Source organism: Lepidochelys olivacea (genome assembly GCF_965140295.1).
Source record: "Lepidochelys olivacea isolate rLepOli2 genome assembly, chromosome: 1".
Lineage (NCBI taxonomy): Eukaryota > Metazoa > Chordata > Testudines > Cheloniidae > Lepidochelys > Lepidochelys olivacea.
Genome location: NC_140411.1, coordinates 214,470,907 through 214,489,199, shown reverse-complemented (window position 1 = coordinate 214,489,199; position 18,293 = coordinate 214,470,907). Strand labels below are relative to the sequence as shown.

Genomic DNA, 18,293 nt, shown 5'->3' with positions numbered 1-18,293 from the left:
CCAAATCTAAAATGGCATCCCCTCTAGTCGGTTAGGCAACTACTTGATGAAGGAATCCATCAGCTATCGCATTTTGTAGCCCAGTCATCCAGTTTTGTGAGATCCCTTTGTAACTCTTCTCACTCCGCTTTGGACTTAACTATCTTGAGTGGTTTTGTATCATCAGCAAATTATGCCAGCTCACTATTTACCCTTTTTTCCAGATCATTTATGAATGTGTTGCATAGTACTGATCCCAGTACAGACCTCTGGGGGACACTACTATTTACCTCTCTCCATTCTGAAAACTGACCATTTATTCCTACTCTTTGTTTCCTATCTTTTAACCAGTTACCAATCCATGAGAGGACCTTCCCTCTTATCTCATGACAGCTTATCATAGAATATCAGGATTGGAAGGGACCTCAGGAGCTCATCTAATCCAACCCCCTGCTCAAAGCAGGACCAATCCCCAACTAAATCATCTCAGCCAGGGCTTTCTCAAGCCTGACCTTAAAAATATCTAAGGAAGGAGATTCCACCACCTCCCTAGGTAACGCATTCCAGTGTTTGACTACCCTCCTAGTGAAAAAGTTTTTCCTAATATCCAACCTAAACCTCCCCCACTGCAACTTGAGACCATTACTCCTTGTTCTCAGTGGTAGCAGATGACAGAACAGTCTAGATCCATCCTCTTTGGAACCCCCTTTCAGGTAGTTGAAAGCAGCTATCAAATCCCCCCTCATTCTTCTCTTCCACAGACTAAACAATCCCAGTTCCCTCAGCCTCTCCTCATAAGTCATGTGCTTCAGCCCCTAATCGTTTTTGTTGCCCTCCGCTGGACGTTTTCCAATTTTTCCACATCCTTCTTGTAGTGTGAGGCCCAAAACTGAACACAGTACTCCAGATAAGGCCTCACCAATGTCAAATAGAAGGGAACAATCACGTCCCTTGATCTGCTGGCAATGCTCCTACTTAAACAGCCCAAAATGCCATTCACCTTCTTGGCAACAACGGCACATTGTTGATTCATATACAGCTTCTCGTCCACTGTAACCCCTAGGTCCTTTTCTGCAGAACTGCTGCCGAGCCATTCGGTCCCTAGTCTGTAGCAGTGCATGGGATTCTTCCGTCCTAAGTGCAGGATTCTGCCCTTGTCCTTGTTGAGCCTCATCAGATTTCTTTTGGCCCAATCCTCCAATTTGTCTAGGGCCCTCTGTATCCTATCCCTCCCTCCAGCATATCTACCTCTCCTCCCAGTTTAGTGTCATCTGCAAACTTGCTGATGGTGCAATCCAGGCAATCCTCCAGATCATTTATGAAGATATTGAACAAAACTGGCCGCAGGACCGACCCTTGGGGCACTCCTCTTGATACCGGCTGCCAACTAGACATGGAGCCATTGATCACTACCCGTTAAGCCCAACATTCTAGCCACCTTATAGTCCATTCATCCAGCCCATACTTCTTTAGCTTGCTGGCAAGAAAACTGTGGGATACAGTGTCAAAAGCTTTGCTAAAGTCAAGGAACAACACGTCTACCGCTTTCCCCTCATCCACAGAGCCAGTTATCTCGTCATAGAAGGCAATTAGATTAGTCAGGCATGACTTGCCCTTGGTGAATCCATGCTGACTGTTCCTGATCACTTTCCTCTCCTCTAAGTGCTTCAGAATTGATTCCTTGAGAACCTGCTCCATGATTTTTTCAGGGACTGAGGTGAGGCTGACTGGACTGTAGTTCCCAGGATCCTCCTTCTTCCCTTTTTTAAAGATGGGCACTACATTAGCCTTTTTCCTGTCGTCCGGGACCTCCCCTGATCACCATGAGTTTTCAAAGATAATGGCCAATGGCTCTGCAATCACATCCGCCAACTCCTTTAGCACTCTCGGATGCAGCGTATCCAGCCCCATGGACTTGTGCTCGTCCAGCTTTTCTAAATAGTCCCGAACCACTCCTTTCTCCACAGAGGGCTGGTCACCTCCTCCCCATGCTGTGCTGCCCAGTGCAGCAGTCTGGGAGCTGACCTTGTTTGTGAAGACAGATGCAAAAAAAGCATTGAGTACATTAGCTTTTTCCACATCCTCTGTCACTAGGTTGCCTCCCTCATTCAGTAAGGGGCCCACCCTTTCCTTGACTTTCTTCTTGTTGCCAACATACCTGAAGAAACCCTTCTTGTTACTCTTAACATCTCTTGCTAGCTGCAACTCCAGGTGTGATTTGCCCTTGTTTTTTCCTCCCCCCTTCCCCGACGTTCCACCCTGGATTTGTGCTGGAAATGGCCCACCTTGATTATCATACACATTGTAAGGAGAGTGGTCACTTTAGATAGGCTATTACCAGTAGGAGAGTGGGGTGGGGGGAGAGAAAACCTTTTGTAGTGGTAAACACCCATTTTTTCATGGTTTGTGTGTATAAAAAGATCTTCTGTACTTTCCACAGTATGCATCCGATGAAGTGAGCTGTAGCTCACGAAAGCTTATGCTCAAATAAATTGGTTAGTCTCTAAGGTGCCACAAGTACTCCTTTACTTTTGGCATTGTACCTTTTAATTTCTATTTAACTAACTTCCTCATTTTTGTGTAGTTCCCCTTTCTGAAATTAAATGCTACCATGATGGGCTGCTGTGGTGTTTTGCCTGCCACAGGGATGTTAAATGTAATTATATTATGGTCACTATTACCAAGCGTTCCACCTATATTCACTTCTTGGACCAGATCCTATGCTCCACTTAGGACTAAATCAAGGATTACCTCTCCTCTGGTGGGTTCCAGGACTAGCTGCTTGGTGTTATTGCCCATGTCTGATGTCTGCCCTGCCTGAGGGGTCTTGCAGCACTCACCAAACTCTGCCCCAGCATATACTGCTCTGGGTTCAGTGTCACACCTCGGATGGGTTCTCTGAGGGCTGGGCCAGTCTCTCCTTTGACTGTTCCAAAATCTTAGTCAGGATTCTGCAGGGACTGTCCCCAAGACTTCATATAAGTGTCATGTGAAGGAAATGGGGTTCTTACATGTCACTGCTACTGTGTTCTAAGTTACTGGAAGTTCATTTAATCAAAGCATTAGGACTCAGGGGTCTGACTAGAGAAAAATAAAGAATGGAGATATTCTACCCAAACTCTGGCCTCAGTCTCCAGTTCTACCCCAGTCCCAGATCAGCTCTAAAATGAGGGGCAGTGAAATAGTCACTGGTGCTTGATTAGTCATAAAGTCTCAAATTAAACACTGTTCACTGAGGCAATTCACATCTCTTGGAGCTCTTGTTTCACTGATGTTAATGGAAGCACCAGGCAGCTCTTCACCAAGGAAGATATGACCATTTATTTAGCTGATTAAGTATGGATTTAGGTGCCTAACTTGAGGTACCCAAATATGAAAATGTGTCCTTTTATCTTATTGAGTCTTTGGGGTTTTGTTTTGTTGTTGTTTTTTTTAACAGAAGCTTAAATTATGGAGCATTTGATGCTGCCCAAGAAAAGCATTAGCACATTGTACCCCTGAATCCTCGATCAACCCATCCCCTGCTGATAGCATTAATAAATGTAACAGCTTTATTGTGCATGTTCACACTGCAGGACACAGCACATCCCCTTTTACCCTGTGGCTCTTTACATTGGATAACACTGATGTCCCAAGGGAGGGTCCCTGGGATGGAATATACCCCAGTATTCACACTGTACATACTACTTAATAAACTTTGTACAAAGTATGCCTCTTAAGGTATCATTTGAAAACTCATAATTTGCTGTTCAGTATTGTCCTGGTAAATTATGTGGGGCAACAGTGTATGTGAAGTTATAAGATTCCCCTGTATGATGTGATTGGAATAACAGAGACTTGGTGGGATAACTCGCATGACTGGAGTACTGTCATGGGTGGATATAAACTGTTCAGGAAGGACAGGCAGGGCAGAAAAGGTGGGGGAGTTGCACTGTATGTAAGGGAGCAGTATGACTGCTCAGAGATCAAGTATGAAACTGCAGAAAAACCTGAGTGTCTCTGGATTAAGTTTAGAAGTGTGAGCAACAAGGGTGATGTTGTGGTGGGAGTCTGCTGTAGACGACCGGACCAGGGGGATGAAGTGGACGAGGCTTTCTTCCGGCAACTCACGGAAGTTACTAGATCTCAGGCCCTGGTTCTCATGGGAGACTTCAATCACCCTGGTATCTGCTGGGAGAGCAATACAGCGGTGCCCAGACAATCCAAAAAGTTTTGGAAAGGGTAGGGGACAATTTCCTGGTGCAGGTGCTGGAGGAACCAACGAGGGGCAGAGCTCTTCTTGACCTGCTGCTCACAAACCGGGAAGAATTAGTAGGGGAAGCAAAAGTGGATGGGAACCTGGGAGGCAGTGATCATGAGATGGTTGAGTTCAGGATCCTGACACAGGGAAGAAAGGAGAGCAGCAGGATATGGACCCTGGACTTCAGAAAAGCAGACTCTGACTCCCTCAGGGAACTGATGGGCAGGATCCTTAGGGAGAATAACATGAGGGGGAAAGGAATCCAGGAGAGCTGGCTGTATTTTAAAGAATCTTTGTTGAGGTTACAGGGACAAGCCATCCTGATGTGTAGAAAGAATAGTAAATATGGCAGGTGACCAGCTTGGCTTAACAGTGAAATCCTTGCTGACCTTGAACACAAAAAGGAAGCTTACAAGAAGTGGAAGATTGGACAAATGACCAGGGAAGAGAATAAAAATATTGCTCAGGGATGCAGGAATGTAATCAGGAAGGCCAAATCACACCTGGAGTTGCAGCTAGCAAGAGATGTTAAGAGTAACAAGAAGGGTTTCTTCAGGTATGTTAGCAACAAGAAGAAAGTCAAGGAAAGGGTGGGCCCCTTACTGAATGAGGGAGGCAACCTAGTGACAGAGGATGTGGAAAAAGCTAATGTACTCAAGGCTTTTTTTGCCTCTGTCTTCACGAACAAGGTCAGCTCCCAGACTGCTGCACTGGGCAGCACAGCATGGGGAGGAGGTGACCAGCCCTCTGTGGAGAAAGGAGTGGTTCGGGACTATTTAGAAAAGCTGGACGAGCACAAGTCCATGGGGCTGGATACGCTGCATCCGAGAGTGCTAAAGGAGTTGGCGGATGTGATTGCAGAGCCATTGGCCATTATCTTTGAAAACTCATGGTGATCAGGGGAGGTCCCGGATGACTGGAAAAAGGCTAATGTAGTGCCCATCTTTAAAAAAGGGAAGGAGGAGGATCCGGGGAACTACAGGCCAGTCAGCCTCACCTCAGTCCCTGAAAAAATCATGGAGCAGGTTCTCAAGGAATCAATTCTGAAGCACTTAGAGGAGAGGAAAGTGATCAGGAACAGTCAGCATGGATTCACCAAGGGCAAGTCATGCCTGACTAATCTAATTGCCTTCTATGACGAGATAACTGGCTCTGTGGATGAGGGGAAAGCGGTGGACGTATTGTTCCTTGACTTTAGCAAAGCTTTTGACACGGTCTCCCACAGTATTCTTGCCAGCAAGTTAAAGAAGCATGGGATGGATGAATGGACCATAAGGTGGATAGAAAGCTAACTAGATCATTACCTCAACGGGTAGTGATCAATGGCTCCATGTCTAGTTGGCAGCCGGTATCAAGTGGAGTGCCCCACGGATCGGTCCTGCGGCCGGTTTTGTTCAATATCTTCATTAATGATCTGGAGGATTGCCTGGATTGCACCATCAGCAAGTTTGCAGATGACACTAAACTGGGAGGAGAGGTAGATATACTGGAGGGTAGGGATAGGATACAGCGGGCCCTAGACAAATTGGAGGATTGGGCCAAAAGAAATCTGATGAGGTTCAACAAGGACAAGTGTAGAGTCCTGCACTTAGGACAGAAGAACCCCATGCACTGCTACAGACTAGGGACCGAATGGCTCGGCAGCAGTTCTGCAGAAAAGGACCTAGGGGTTACAGTGGATGAGAAGCCGGATACGAGTCAACAGTGTTCCCTTGTTGCCAAGAAGGCCAATGGCATTTTGGGATGTATATGTAGGGGCATTGCCAGTAGATCGAGGGAAGTGATCGTTCCCCTCTATTCAACATTGGTGAGGCCTCACCTGGAGTATTGTGTCCAGTATTGGGCCCCACACTACAAGAAGGATGTGGAAAAACTGGAAAACGTCCAGCGGAGGGCAACAAAAATTATTAGGGGACGGGAACACATGAGTTATGAGGAGAGGCTGAGGGAACTGGGATTGTTTAGTCTGTGGAAGAGAAGAATGAGGGGGGATTTGATAGCTGCTTTCAACTACCTGAAAGGGGGTTCCAAAGAGGATGGATCTAGACTGTTCTCAGTGGTAGCTGATGACAGAACAAGGAGTAGTGGGGGAGGTTTAGGTTGGATATTAGGAAAAACTTTTTCACTAGGAGGGCGGTGAAACACTGGAATGCTTTACCTAGGGAGGTGGTGGAATCTCCTTCCTTAGATATTTTTAAGGTCAGACTTGACAAAGCCCTGGCTGGAATGATTTAGTTGGGGATTGGTCCCGCTTTGAGCAGGGGGGTGGACTAGATGACTTCTTGAGGTCCCTTCCAACCCTGATATTCTATGAGTCTATGGTGTGACTGACACATGTTCCAAACCCCACATCCCTGCCCTGGCAGAAGTCATGTCTGCCCTAAACAAAGGAAGGATTGTGTGCTTGCCTTAATTTTCAGTTAAGCATTAAACAGAGGCATCAAGCAGGAAGGGAAGACAAAAAAATTTAAACAGGTTTAAAAACCAGCAGGGAATAACTTTCCACAAAGACACTTTCGCTCCTGGGTCTCAGCTGGAAATGTTTTTCAAGAGGGCGACTTTTTAAAAAGGAGGGACTAACACCCCAACGGACCGCTCTCTCTCTCTCTCCCTGCCCATTGCGTTCTCTGCACCTGAGAAGACAAAAGGAAACTGCCCCTGGAATTTGGAAGAGGGGCCCTGACCTGAAGAGTTTGGTCAGTAACCTGGCTGGAAACATGTGATGAGAATTTTTGCTTGAATCTAGCATAGTTTGTGGAGTTAGGCACTATTAAACATTTTTCTTGTAACCATTTCTGACTTTTATGCCTCATTACTTATACACACTTAAAATTGTTTTGTAGTTAATAAATTTGTTTTACTGTTTTATCTAATCCAGGGTGTTTAAATTGAAGTGTCTGGGTACTTGATTTAAAGCAATAAACTGGCATATCATTCCCTTAAAGGAATAATCAACTTAATATATTTGTACTGTCCAGGAGAGGACTGGGCAATACAGGACATACTTTTCTAGGGGAAGATCTGGCAATGGAGGTGTCCTGGGGTCACCCTGCAGTATAACCAAGGCTGGTAAGAACCAAGGTGTGGCTGACTGGCAGCAGCACAAACATAACTGGAAGTGACTTACATGCTGGAGGCTGTTTGTGAGAAGTCCAGGTTGGAGGCTACAGCCTCAAGATATTATAAAGGGCACCCTAGGTTAGAGGGTAGGGGTGACACAGCTATTCGTTAGTCTGGACTGTGCCCTGGTGTGTCACAGTCCCCCAAATACAGAGCTCAATCGCACAAGATATGGAGCAGATCCCTCAACTGCCACTGCCAGATCAGACAGGGAGTGAAACACACCACTGAAGGGAAAATTGGGGAAGGGGCAGGGAGAGGAGAAAGCTTTATCTCTAGGAGCTCTCACAGAGACATTTGCAGTAATGAGCACCAGAGGACTAGGCTCTCTCTCTCTCTCTCTCTCTCTCTCTCTCTCTCTCTCTCTCTCTCTGCCCCTCTTTATGGAGGAATGAGCTCCCTCTCAGATCCTGGCCTCCTCTCCCCAGGACTTTACCTTTTAGGAAAAAGGACCATTATGTTTTCCATTTCCCCCACCCATCCCAATACCCAACCTAGCAGCATGACCATGGGCTCTTTATTCACACAGAGACAGGCTAACTGGCTGGCTGCAATGGATGGCTCTTTCAGGCAACCGTGTGTTCCACAGGCAGGCTGGTGGGCAGTACAGATCCTTTCCAGGCTGTGCTACTAGCGGTGATGGGAAAGGCTACGCACTAGATGGTCCAGCCCTTATTTTAACTCACCCATTTAGATTTGTGTCCTGACAAGATCTTGGCCCTAACAAGAAGACAGTGTCTGTTATCTCTGAAAACCAGATCCATATTAATGGGGGCCACGAAGCCAACCCCTGTTACAGGGCAATAACATACATAAGTGGCGACAACTGCACAAATTCTGTCAGTAAAGATCTGAAACAACACATGGCCCGTATGTAGCATGAGGTATCCAAGTGCCTGAAAGCACTTTACAAGCATTAATGAATTAAGCTTCATAACTATTCGCTGAGGTAGGTAATTATTATTACAGATGGGGAAACTGAGGCACGGGGATTAATGAACAAAATGGCAAAGCTGGAACCATGTCTCCCAGGTGCTGGTTCTGTTCTCAAGCCACCAGACCATGCCCTATCCCTTTACAAATGTAGGGAGTGTAGGAAACGGAGTTCTCAGCACTGGAAGCGCATTGGAGAACATGTACCCCTAATGAAGGATGAAGGAGAATCAGAGCATTGCTGGGACTGTGATGTAATAGAGGAAGAAAAGTAAATAGAAGTGTCTCCATTTATTGGATGCAGTCTTGTTGTAGTCTTATTGGTCCCAGCTATTAGAGAGACAAAGTGGTTGAGGTAATATCTTTTATTGGACCAACTGCAGTTGATGTAGCTTGAAAGCTTGTCTCTCTCATCAACAAAAGTTGGTCCAATAAAAGATATTACCTCACCCACCTTGTCCCCCCATTTATTGAGGATACCTGAAATAGAGTGAGGAATGTGAGAGAGATAATGTGGTTTCCTGCCATCCCTTCTGGCTCCCATTGAGGGGAGAGAGAGTGAAGCCACCCTTGCTAGCAAACTGGAATCCTCTGAAGCATCATGGAAACATGCAAAGGATTCTGAGATGTGCGTTCACAGGAGAAATAGGTGGATGTGGGAGAAAATAGACTGAGTATCCCAGCTGCCGGACCCATGTTTATGGTATGTTAAAGTCATCAATCTGAATTCTTACCTGAGCACAATAGGCCAACATCATTAGCGTGGGAGCATGTCTCATTAGAATGGGACATCCTGGGACAGTTTGAAAGGACAGTCTCATTCCCCACACACTGGAATGCTTCCTTCCAGATCAGATCATGTCCTTCTCCAAAGTGAGCTGTTCCCAAGGTGGCTACAGCCTGTCCACACCCTAATTCATTACAGATAACTGTAGCGGCTTTGAAATCTAAGTGTGAATCACAGACTGTCTCCCATGTTTCTCCATGTTTTACTTCAACACGTCCTGAGCAGGCAGTGCCCCCTCCAACCAGCCGGAGCTCAATGTGACCTAGAAAGTCAATAAATCCATCAGTAAGCAGGGGTTGCACTGACATCCCATAGCCCTCCATACACTTTCATAGAGACAAAACGAAGGGCACCTTCTTCTCCCAGTAACAGATAGTTTTAAATAGGCAGGAATCCTTTACCCACTCTGACAATTTCTGTGCTCCAGTGATGAGAGAGTTTGAATCATAGAATCATATGGTTAGAAGGGACCTCAAGGGTCATCTAGTCTAACCCCCTGCCAAGGTGCAGGAATTGTTGTGTCTAAACCATCCAAGACAGATGGTTATCCATCTTGCTTTTGAAAACATCCAGTGAAGGAGCTTTCACAACCTCCCTGGACAGTCTGCTCCATTGTCCTACTGTACTTACAGTTAGGAAATTTTTCCTGAGATTTAATCTAAATCTGCTATGCTGTAGTTTGAATCCATTACCTCTTGTCCTGTCCTCTGTAGCAAAAGAGAACAACTTTTCTCAATTTTTTTATGGAAGCGTTTCAAGTATTTGTAGACCACTATCATGTCCTCCCCGTATCTCCTCTTTTCCAAGTTAAACATACCCAGTTCCTTCAGCCTTTGCTCATATGCCTTGCATTCCATCCCTTTGATCATCTTTGTTGCTCACCTCTGGATCCTTTCCAGTTTCTCCACATCCTTTCTGTACATTGGTGACCAAAATTGGTCACAGTACTCCAGGTAAGGCCTAACCAGTGCTGAGTAGAGCAGTACTATCACATCCCATGACTTGCATGCTATGCCTCTGTTAATGGAACCTAAAATTTCATTTTCTTTTTTCCAACAGCATTGCATTGCTGACTAATGTTGAGGTTGTGATTCACCACAACTCCCAGATCCTTCTCAGCAGTGCTGCTGCCAAGCCAGTTATCCCCCATTCTGTATTTGTGTATTTGGTTTTTCTTCCCTAAGTGTAACACCTTACATTTGTCTTTGTTGAGTTTCATTTTGTTGTATATAGGACAGTTCTCCAATTTATCAATATCCCACTGAATTTTAGCTCTGTCCTCCAAAGTGTTGACAACCCCCAGCCCCAGCTTTGAGTCATCTGTAAACTTGATCAGTGTGCTCTCTATTCCTATGTCCAGGTCATTAATAAAGATCAATAAAGATCAGCTGCACACATACAAAATGGGAAATGACTACCTAGGAAGGAGTACTGTGGAAAAGGATCTGGGGGTCATAGTGGACCATAAGCTAAATATGAGTCAACAGTGTAACACCATTGCAAAAAAAACCAAACAACGAACATCATTCTGGGATGTATTAACAGTTGGTGCAGTTGTTTTGATTGCCTCCCCCTTGCCAAGTTCAGGTTCATGGCTCCTCTCCTGCTGCCTCAGTGAACTCTAGGGAAAGCTCCACAGCACTCAACCCCCATTGGCTCCTGTCCCAGATCCAGCAGCCACTGTCACGACCTGCTGCTGAGACTCTGGTGAGATACTGGGCTTCTGTACACAGGCACCTACCAGCACAGACCTTCTAATGGGACCACCTGACCTCCACCTGCCCCATACTGGAAGCCTAGAGGATGTTGCAGCCTACTCATCCCCAGTTTGCCCAGAGGAGCTCAGGGAGAGACTGGTCAGCTCCACATGGACCCCAGTGCAGGGCATGGTTCAGTTCTGACTCATCAGGAATGTCACACACATGGGTTCAGTCCCTTCTCTTTCGTGGTGAGTTTTCTATGGGGGCAGATTTGCCAAGTTCTTACCTGAGCAGATCACTCCAGTATCAGCAGAATGAGAGCACGTGATTATACCCCATCCTGGATGTTTGCAGTCCCAGAGAGCTGACTCGTCACCATCACAATCAACTACAATCAGCCAAGTTGGTCCAGATCCTTGTCCAAAATGAGCCCAAACATGGGCGCTGACAGCAGATCCACATCCCAGCTGCTTACAAACCACCTCAGCATCTTCCATGTCCCAGCGATCATCACACACCGTCCCCCACTGATTGTTGTGTTTAACCTCCACTCTCCCGGCACAGGGGCTGCCTCCATCCGCCAGCCTCAGTTCATCAGCACCTTCAAAGAGAGACAAAGAGCAGAGTTACAGACAGCACAGAGCCCCCTTGTTGTTGGTAATAATCCCTCTGGCCTGGACAGTATCAAACATGGGGTTTACCCCCTGCTGCCCCAGTCAGACCTCATCCCTCTCTGCCTGCTGCCCCTGAACCCCTCATCCCTGGCCCCACCCCAGAGCCTGCACCCCCAGCCCAGATATCATACCCCCTTCCACACCCCAACCCCCTGCCTCAACCCGCAGCCCCCTCCCATACTTCAAATTCCTTGGCCCCACCCCCCAGCCTGGAGCCCCCTCCTGCACCCCAAATCTCTCATCCCTGATCCCACCGGAGAGCCTGCACCCCCAGCCCAGTGAAAGTGAGTGAGGGTGGGGGAGAGAGAGCCACTGAGGGAGGGGTAATGTAGTGAGCAGGGGGCAGTTGTGAAGTTCCTCTGGTGTTATCTGGACTGGTGATCTGCTAGGTCACTCCAATCCTCGAGTCTGGGAGCCAGCCTTACTCTGTGCCGCTGTGAGAACCCCCACTCCTGGGCTGTTCATGCACAGCCTCTGGCATGTAAGCTGTTCCCAGCTATGTGAGTGAGCACTTTTGGCCAGTCATTGTTTGGATTCTGCAACCGAATGACACTAGCTAATATCGCCGAGCCCAGACTCAACCCTACGAACCTCTGTCTTGCAGTGTCCAGTTATGCCCACTAGACATTGCAAGCTTATATGAGTTTGTCAATTTAACAAAGAAATTGATATGTACCAGGCTTGTTATCCCAAGGGGACCCTCCGACACACTTCAAACCAGACGCACTGCTTCAGGTAGAACAAACAAACAAACTTATTAACTACAAAAGATAGATTTTAAGTGATTATAAGTCAAAGCACAACAAGTCGGATTTGATCAAATGAAATAAAAGCAAGAACACATTCTAAGATGATCTCAACACGTTCAGTGCCCTTACAAACTTAGATGCTTCTCACCACAGGCTGCTGGTTGGCCTTCAGCCAGGCTCTTTGATCAGCGCTTCAGTCAGTTGGTGGTGATATCTGTAGATGGAGGTGGAAGAGAGACGAAGAGCATGGCAAATGTCTCTCCCTTTTATCATGTTCTTTCTTCCCTCTTGGCGTTGCCCCCCCCCCACCTTCAGGTTCAGGTGAGCATTACCTCATCATAGTCCCAAACTGACCAAGGGAAGGGGGTGACTCACTCAGGAGTCCAACATATCACTTCTTGCTGCCTAGGCCAGTGTCCTTTGTTCCTCACTGGGTTTGTCCTATACATGCCCTGATGAGGTGTGAACTGCCCCTCTGTTCCTGGAGAGTTTTGCCTGGGATTGTTTTAAGCTACAAGGACACATTTTCAGCCTCGTAACTTTATACATAAAACTACAAGCTATAACATTACTATAACAACAATGCTCAGTGCATCATGAGCCTTCCGAAGACACCTGACATGACAAACTTTGCATTGGATACCACACAATCATATTATAAGGATGAACAAGGGGATGCAGGGTGTTCCGCTGAGATACAGAGGGTCACAGCGGGGCCTTGGGGAAGAACGGGGCTAGGATGTTCGGTTTTGTGTGATTAGAAAGTTGGCAACCCTAGCCGCACTGCAACCTTCCCTCCCCTCCCCAGACCACAAGCCACCTCGGAAAATCCTCAAAAACATGACAGCATCTCCCCCCAAAGAAGAACCTGGGATTTTGATATGCCCCATGCAGGTACCAGCACGGCTGAGGAGGTGGTATCTGCTACTCAGCTTCTTGGGTTCATCAGTAATCTCTCTGGAGTCCAGGGAGATTACTGATGTACCCAGGAAGCAGAATAGCACATACCACCTCCTCAGATGCCCTGGAATCTGCATGGGCCACAACAAACAAAAAACTTCTCCCAAAACCCACACCCAGGTGTCCAGCACCAGCAGCAAGCCTCCCCTGGCCTATTATATCTGCCGCCCATGCAGTCAGCTCAATTTGCATGTCCTCCCCTCTTGACTATGTGTTAGATCCTATCCTCACTGTGCTTGAGTCCTAAAAAAACATAAGTGCCAGAATGCTAGAATTAGCAGGGGGTTGATGTAGGATTTTTGGAAAAGGTCTCTTAAAAAATTCAAATATTTTTAGCTTTACAGTTATGACAAGTACCGGGACACTGTTCTGGCTCCTAAACCAAATGCCAGAAAGGCATTCTGGAGCATTCCAGCACTACTCAAGAGCTGCACCCTCATGTGGGATGTATCCAGTTTCTGTATTAGCTAAATCACAGAAGTAGCATGGATTTAGCTCGTGTTAAATCCTTCTGCTCAATTTTACCTTATCTTAACATGTAAATTACTGACTGACCCCAGGTCCTCAGTCACAGGGGCTCTTCCACCATCTGCATTTCATCTGCTTGTTATAAAGTATAAATGCAGATTCTTCTTCCAGTAGAGGCAGCTGTGCATGCCACTCAGGGGGGGGTGTGTGTGTGTGTGTGCACGCGCACGCACCCAGCACTCCAGAGCAAGAAAAATTTGCTTAGCAATACCTGTCAAGGGGCAGCACTTGCATCTTGTGGCCATTGCCCCTCCCCAACTACATGAGGTGATGATGGACGGATTTCCAATTAGTCACAGTAGGCACATGCCTAGGGGGACCGGCATTCTAGGGGCGCTTAAAACTTAAAAGTGAGTTAAAAGTTTAATTTTTTACAGAAAGCCTGGAGGTCAGCTGTAGGCGGAGGAGGGGGGTACTGAAGATGCTGTGCCTATGGGTGCATAAGGTGTAAATCCGGCCGTGGAGGTAACACTGCCACCTCAACCAACCCTCAGTTCCTCTTTACTGCCGAGGCTGGAGTTGGAGCTGTGTGTGGTCTTAACCTCACAACCTCTCAATCAGTTTAGTTTTCTTTTGTTGCATATAGTTATTAGTATCCTTATTGTTAGATTAGCATTAGTTGTATTTGTTTAGTTTTCCTCAGTGATGCCTTCAATGGGGTTTAAACACAGTCCTTCATGTGGGGTAGTGATACCAATAGTAATCCTCACTGTGATGAGGTATACCAGACCCTCTGAGGCCCCCTGCTGGAGGCCTCCGGGCCCTGCAACACCCCACCCAAAAAAGGAAAGTGAAGAGGGTCCTCCAAGCTGCCTAGAATGGCTGTGTGAGAAGCAGCTAATCAGGGCCAGCAGCCTAGTATAAGAAGAGCTGCAGGGCCAGAAGGAGTTCAGTTCCTTGCAGGTGCTGCAGAAATGTGGATGGTGTGTGGCTGGCTGACGAAGCTCATAGAATATCAGGGTTGGAAGGGACCTCAGGAGGTCATCTAGTCCAACCCCCTGCTCAAAGCAAGACCAATCCCCAACTAAATCATCCCAGCCAGAGCTTTGTCAAGCCTGACCTTAAAAACTTCTAAGGAAGAAGATTCTACCACCTCCCTAGGTAACGCATTCCAGTGTTTCACCACCCTCCTAGTGAAAAAGTTTTTCCTAATATCCAACCTAAACCTCCCCCACTGCAACTTGAGACCATTACTCCTTGTCCTGTCATCTTCTACCACTGAGAATAGTCTAGAACCATCCTCTTTGGAACCACCTCTCAGGTAGTTGAAAGCAGCTATCAAATCCCCCCTCATTCTTCTCTTCCGCAGACTAAACAATCCCAGTTCCCTCAGCCTCTCCTCATAAGTCATGTGTTCCAGACCCCTAATCATTTTTGTTGCCCTTCACTGGACTCTCTCCAATTTTTCCACATCCTTCTTGTAGTATGGGGCCCAAAACTGGACTCCAGATGAGGCCTCACCAGTGTCGAATAGAGGGGAACGATCACGTCCCTCGATTTGCTGGCTATGCCCCTGCTTATACATCCCAAAATGCCATTGGCCTTCTTGGCAACAAGGGCACACTGTTGACTCATACCCAGATTCTTGTCCACTGTAACCCCTAGGTCCTTTTCCGCAGAACTGCTGCCGAGCCATTCGGTCCCCAGTCTGTAGCGGCGCATTGGATTCTTCCGTCCTAAGTGCAGGACTCTGCACTTGTCCTTGTTGAACCTCATCAGATTTCTTTTGTTCCAATCCTCTAATTTGTCTAGGGCCCTCTGTATCCTATCCCTACCTGCCACCGTATCTACCACTCCTCCTAGTTTAGTATCATCTGCAAATTTGCTGAGAGTGCAATCCACACCATCCTCCAGATCATTTATGAAGATATTGAATAAAACTGGCCCCAGGACCGACCCTTGGGGCACTCCACTTGATACTGGCTGCCATCTAGACATGGAGCCATTGATCACTAGCCGTTGAGCCCGACAATCTAGCCAACTTTCTATCCACCTTATAATGCATTCATCCAGCCCATACTTCTTTAACTTGCTGACAAGAATACTGTGGGAGACCATGTCAAAAGCTTTGCTAAAGTCAAGAAACAATGCATCCACTGCTTTCCCTTCATCCACAGAACCAGTAATCTCATCATAGAAGGCGATTAGATTAGTCAGGCATGACCTTCCCTTGGTGAATCCATGCTGACTGTTCCTGATCACTTTCCTCTCGTGTAAGTGCTTCAGGATTGATTCCCTGAGGACCTGCTCCATGATTTTTCTGGGGATTTTGAGGTGAGGCTGACTGGCCTGTAGTTCCCCGGATCCTCCTTCTTCCCTTTTTTAAAGATGGGCACTACATTAGCCTTTTTCCAGTCATCCGGGACTTCCCCCGATCGCCATGAGTTTTCAAAGATATTGGCCAATGGCTCTGCAATCACATCCGCCAACTCCTTTAGCACTCTCGGATGCAACTCATCCGGCCCCATGGACTTGTGCACGTCCAGCTTTTCTAAATAGTCCCTAACCACTCCTTTCTCCACAGAGGGCTGGCCACCTACTCCCCATGCTGTGTTGCCCAGCGCAACAGTCTGGGAGCTGACCTTGTTCGTGAAGACAGAGGCAAAAAAAGCATTGAGTACATTAGCTTTTTCCACATCCTCTGTCACTAGGTTGCCTCCCTCATTCAGTAAGGGGCCCACCCTTTCCTTGAATTTCTTCTTGTTGCCAACATACCTGAAGAAACCCTTCTTGTTACTCTTAACATCTCTTGCTAGCTGCAGCTCCAGGTGAGATTTGGCCCTCCTGATTTCATTCCTACATGCCCGAGCAACATTTTTATACTCTTCCCTGGTCATTTGTCCAATCTTCCACTTCTTGTAAGCTTCTTTTTTATGTTTAAGATCCGCTAGGATTTCACCATTAAGCCAAGCTGGTCGCCTGCCATATTTACTATTCTTTCGACACATCGGGATGGTTTGTCACTGTAACCTCAATAGGGATTCTTTGAAATACAGCCAGCTCTCCTGGACTCCTTTCCCCCTCATGTTATTCCCCCAGGGGATCCTACCCATCCGTTCCCTGAGGGAGTCGAAGTCTGCTTTCCTGAAGTCCAGGGTCTGTATTCTGCTGCTTACCTTTCTTCCCTGTGTCAGGATCCTGAACTCAACCAACTCATGGTCACTGCCTCCCAGATTCCCATCCACTTTTGCTTCCCCTACTAATTCTTCCTGATTTGTGAGCAGCAGGTCAAGAAAAGCTCTCCCCCTAGTTGGCTCCTCCAGCACTTGCACCAGGAAATTGTCCCCTACATTTTCCAAAAACTTCCTGGATTGTCTGTGCACCGCTGTAGTGCTCTCCCAGCAGATATCAGGATGATTAAAGTCGCCCATGACAACCAGGGCGTGCGATCTAGTAGCTTCTGCAAGTTGCCAGAAGAAAGCCTCATCCACCTCATCCCCCTGGTCCGGTGGTCTATAGCAGACTCCCACCACTACATCACTCTTGTGAGAACTCCAGACAGGGCAGGGCTTCCAGAAACTGGGGAGAGCAAGAAGGAGCCCTGAGCTGGTTGATGAGACTCCATTAGGACAAGAACCTGAGGTAAGGGTGAAGAATCATAGAATCATAGAATCATAGAATATCAGGGTTGGAAGGGACCCCAGAAGGTCATCTAGTCCAACCCCCTGCTCAAAGCAGGACCAATTCCCAGTTAAATCATCCCAGCCAGGGCTTTGTCAAGCCTGACCTTAAAAACCTCTAAGGAAGGAGATTCTACCACCTCCCTAGGTAACGCATTCCAGTGTTTCACCACCCTCTTAGTGAAAAAGTTTTTCCTAATATCCAACCTAAACCTCCCCCACTGTAACTTGAGACCATTACTCCTCGTTCTGTCATCTGCTACCATTGAGAACAGTCTAGAGCCATCCTCTTTGGAAACCCCTTTCAGGTAGTTGAAAGCAGCTATCAAATCCCCCCTCATTCTTCTCTTCTGCAGGCTAAACAATCCCAGCTCCCTCAGCCTCTCCTCATAAATCATGTGTTCCAGTCCCCTAATCATTTTTGTTGCCCTTCGCTGGACTCTCTCCAATTTATCCACATCCTTCTTGAAGTGTGGGGCCCAAAACTGGACACAGTACTCCAGATGAGGCCTCACCAATGTCGAATAGAGGGGAATGATCACGTCCCTCGATCTGCTCGCTATGCCCCTACTTATACATCCCAAAATGCCATTGGCCTTCTTGGCAACAAGGGCACACTGCTGACTCATATCCAGCTTCTCGTCCACTGTCACCCCTAGGTCCTTTTCCGCAGAACTGCTGCCTAGCCATTCGGTCCCTAGTCTGTAGCTGTGCATTGGGTTCTTCCGTCCTAAGTGCAGGACCCTGCACTTATCCTTATTGAACCTCATCAGATTTCTTTTGGCCCAATCCTCCAATTTGTCTAGGTCCTTCTGTATCCTATCCCTCCCCTCCAGCGTATCTACCACTCCTCCCAGTTTAGTATCATCCGCAAATTTGCTGAGAGTGCAATCCACACCATCCTCCAGATCATTTATGAAGATATTGAACAAAACCGGCCCCAGGACCGACCCTTGGGGTACTCCACTTGATACCGGCTGCCAACTAGATATGGAGCCATTGA

General features: G+C 47.1%; 1 protein-coding gene across 1 annotated transcript in view; it reads right to left on the bottom strand.

Annotated features, from left to right (window-relative positions):
• LOC311514758 (scavenger receptor cysteine-rich type 1 protein M130-like) overlaps positions 1-18,293 on the bottom strand; it is a gene marked incomplete at its 5' end in the record, with an annotated part of 82,476 nt that overhangs the window by 43,065 nt on the left and 21,118 nt on the right. The window contains 2 exons of the mRNA XM_084617451.1: positions 9,007-9,321; positions 11,046-11,360. Coding sequence (XP_084473577.1) covers positions 9,007-9,321; positions 11,046-11,360 — 630 coding nt within the window. The remainder of the gene's footprint in view (positions 1-9,006; positions 9,322-11,045; positions 11,361-18,293) is intronic.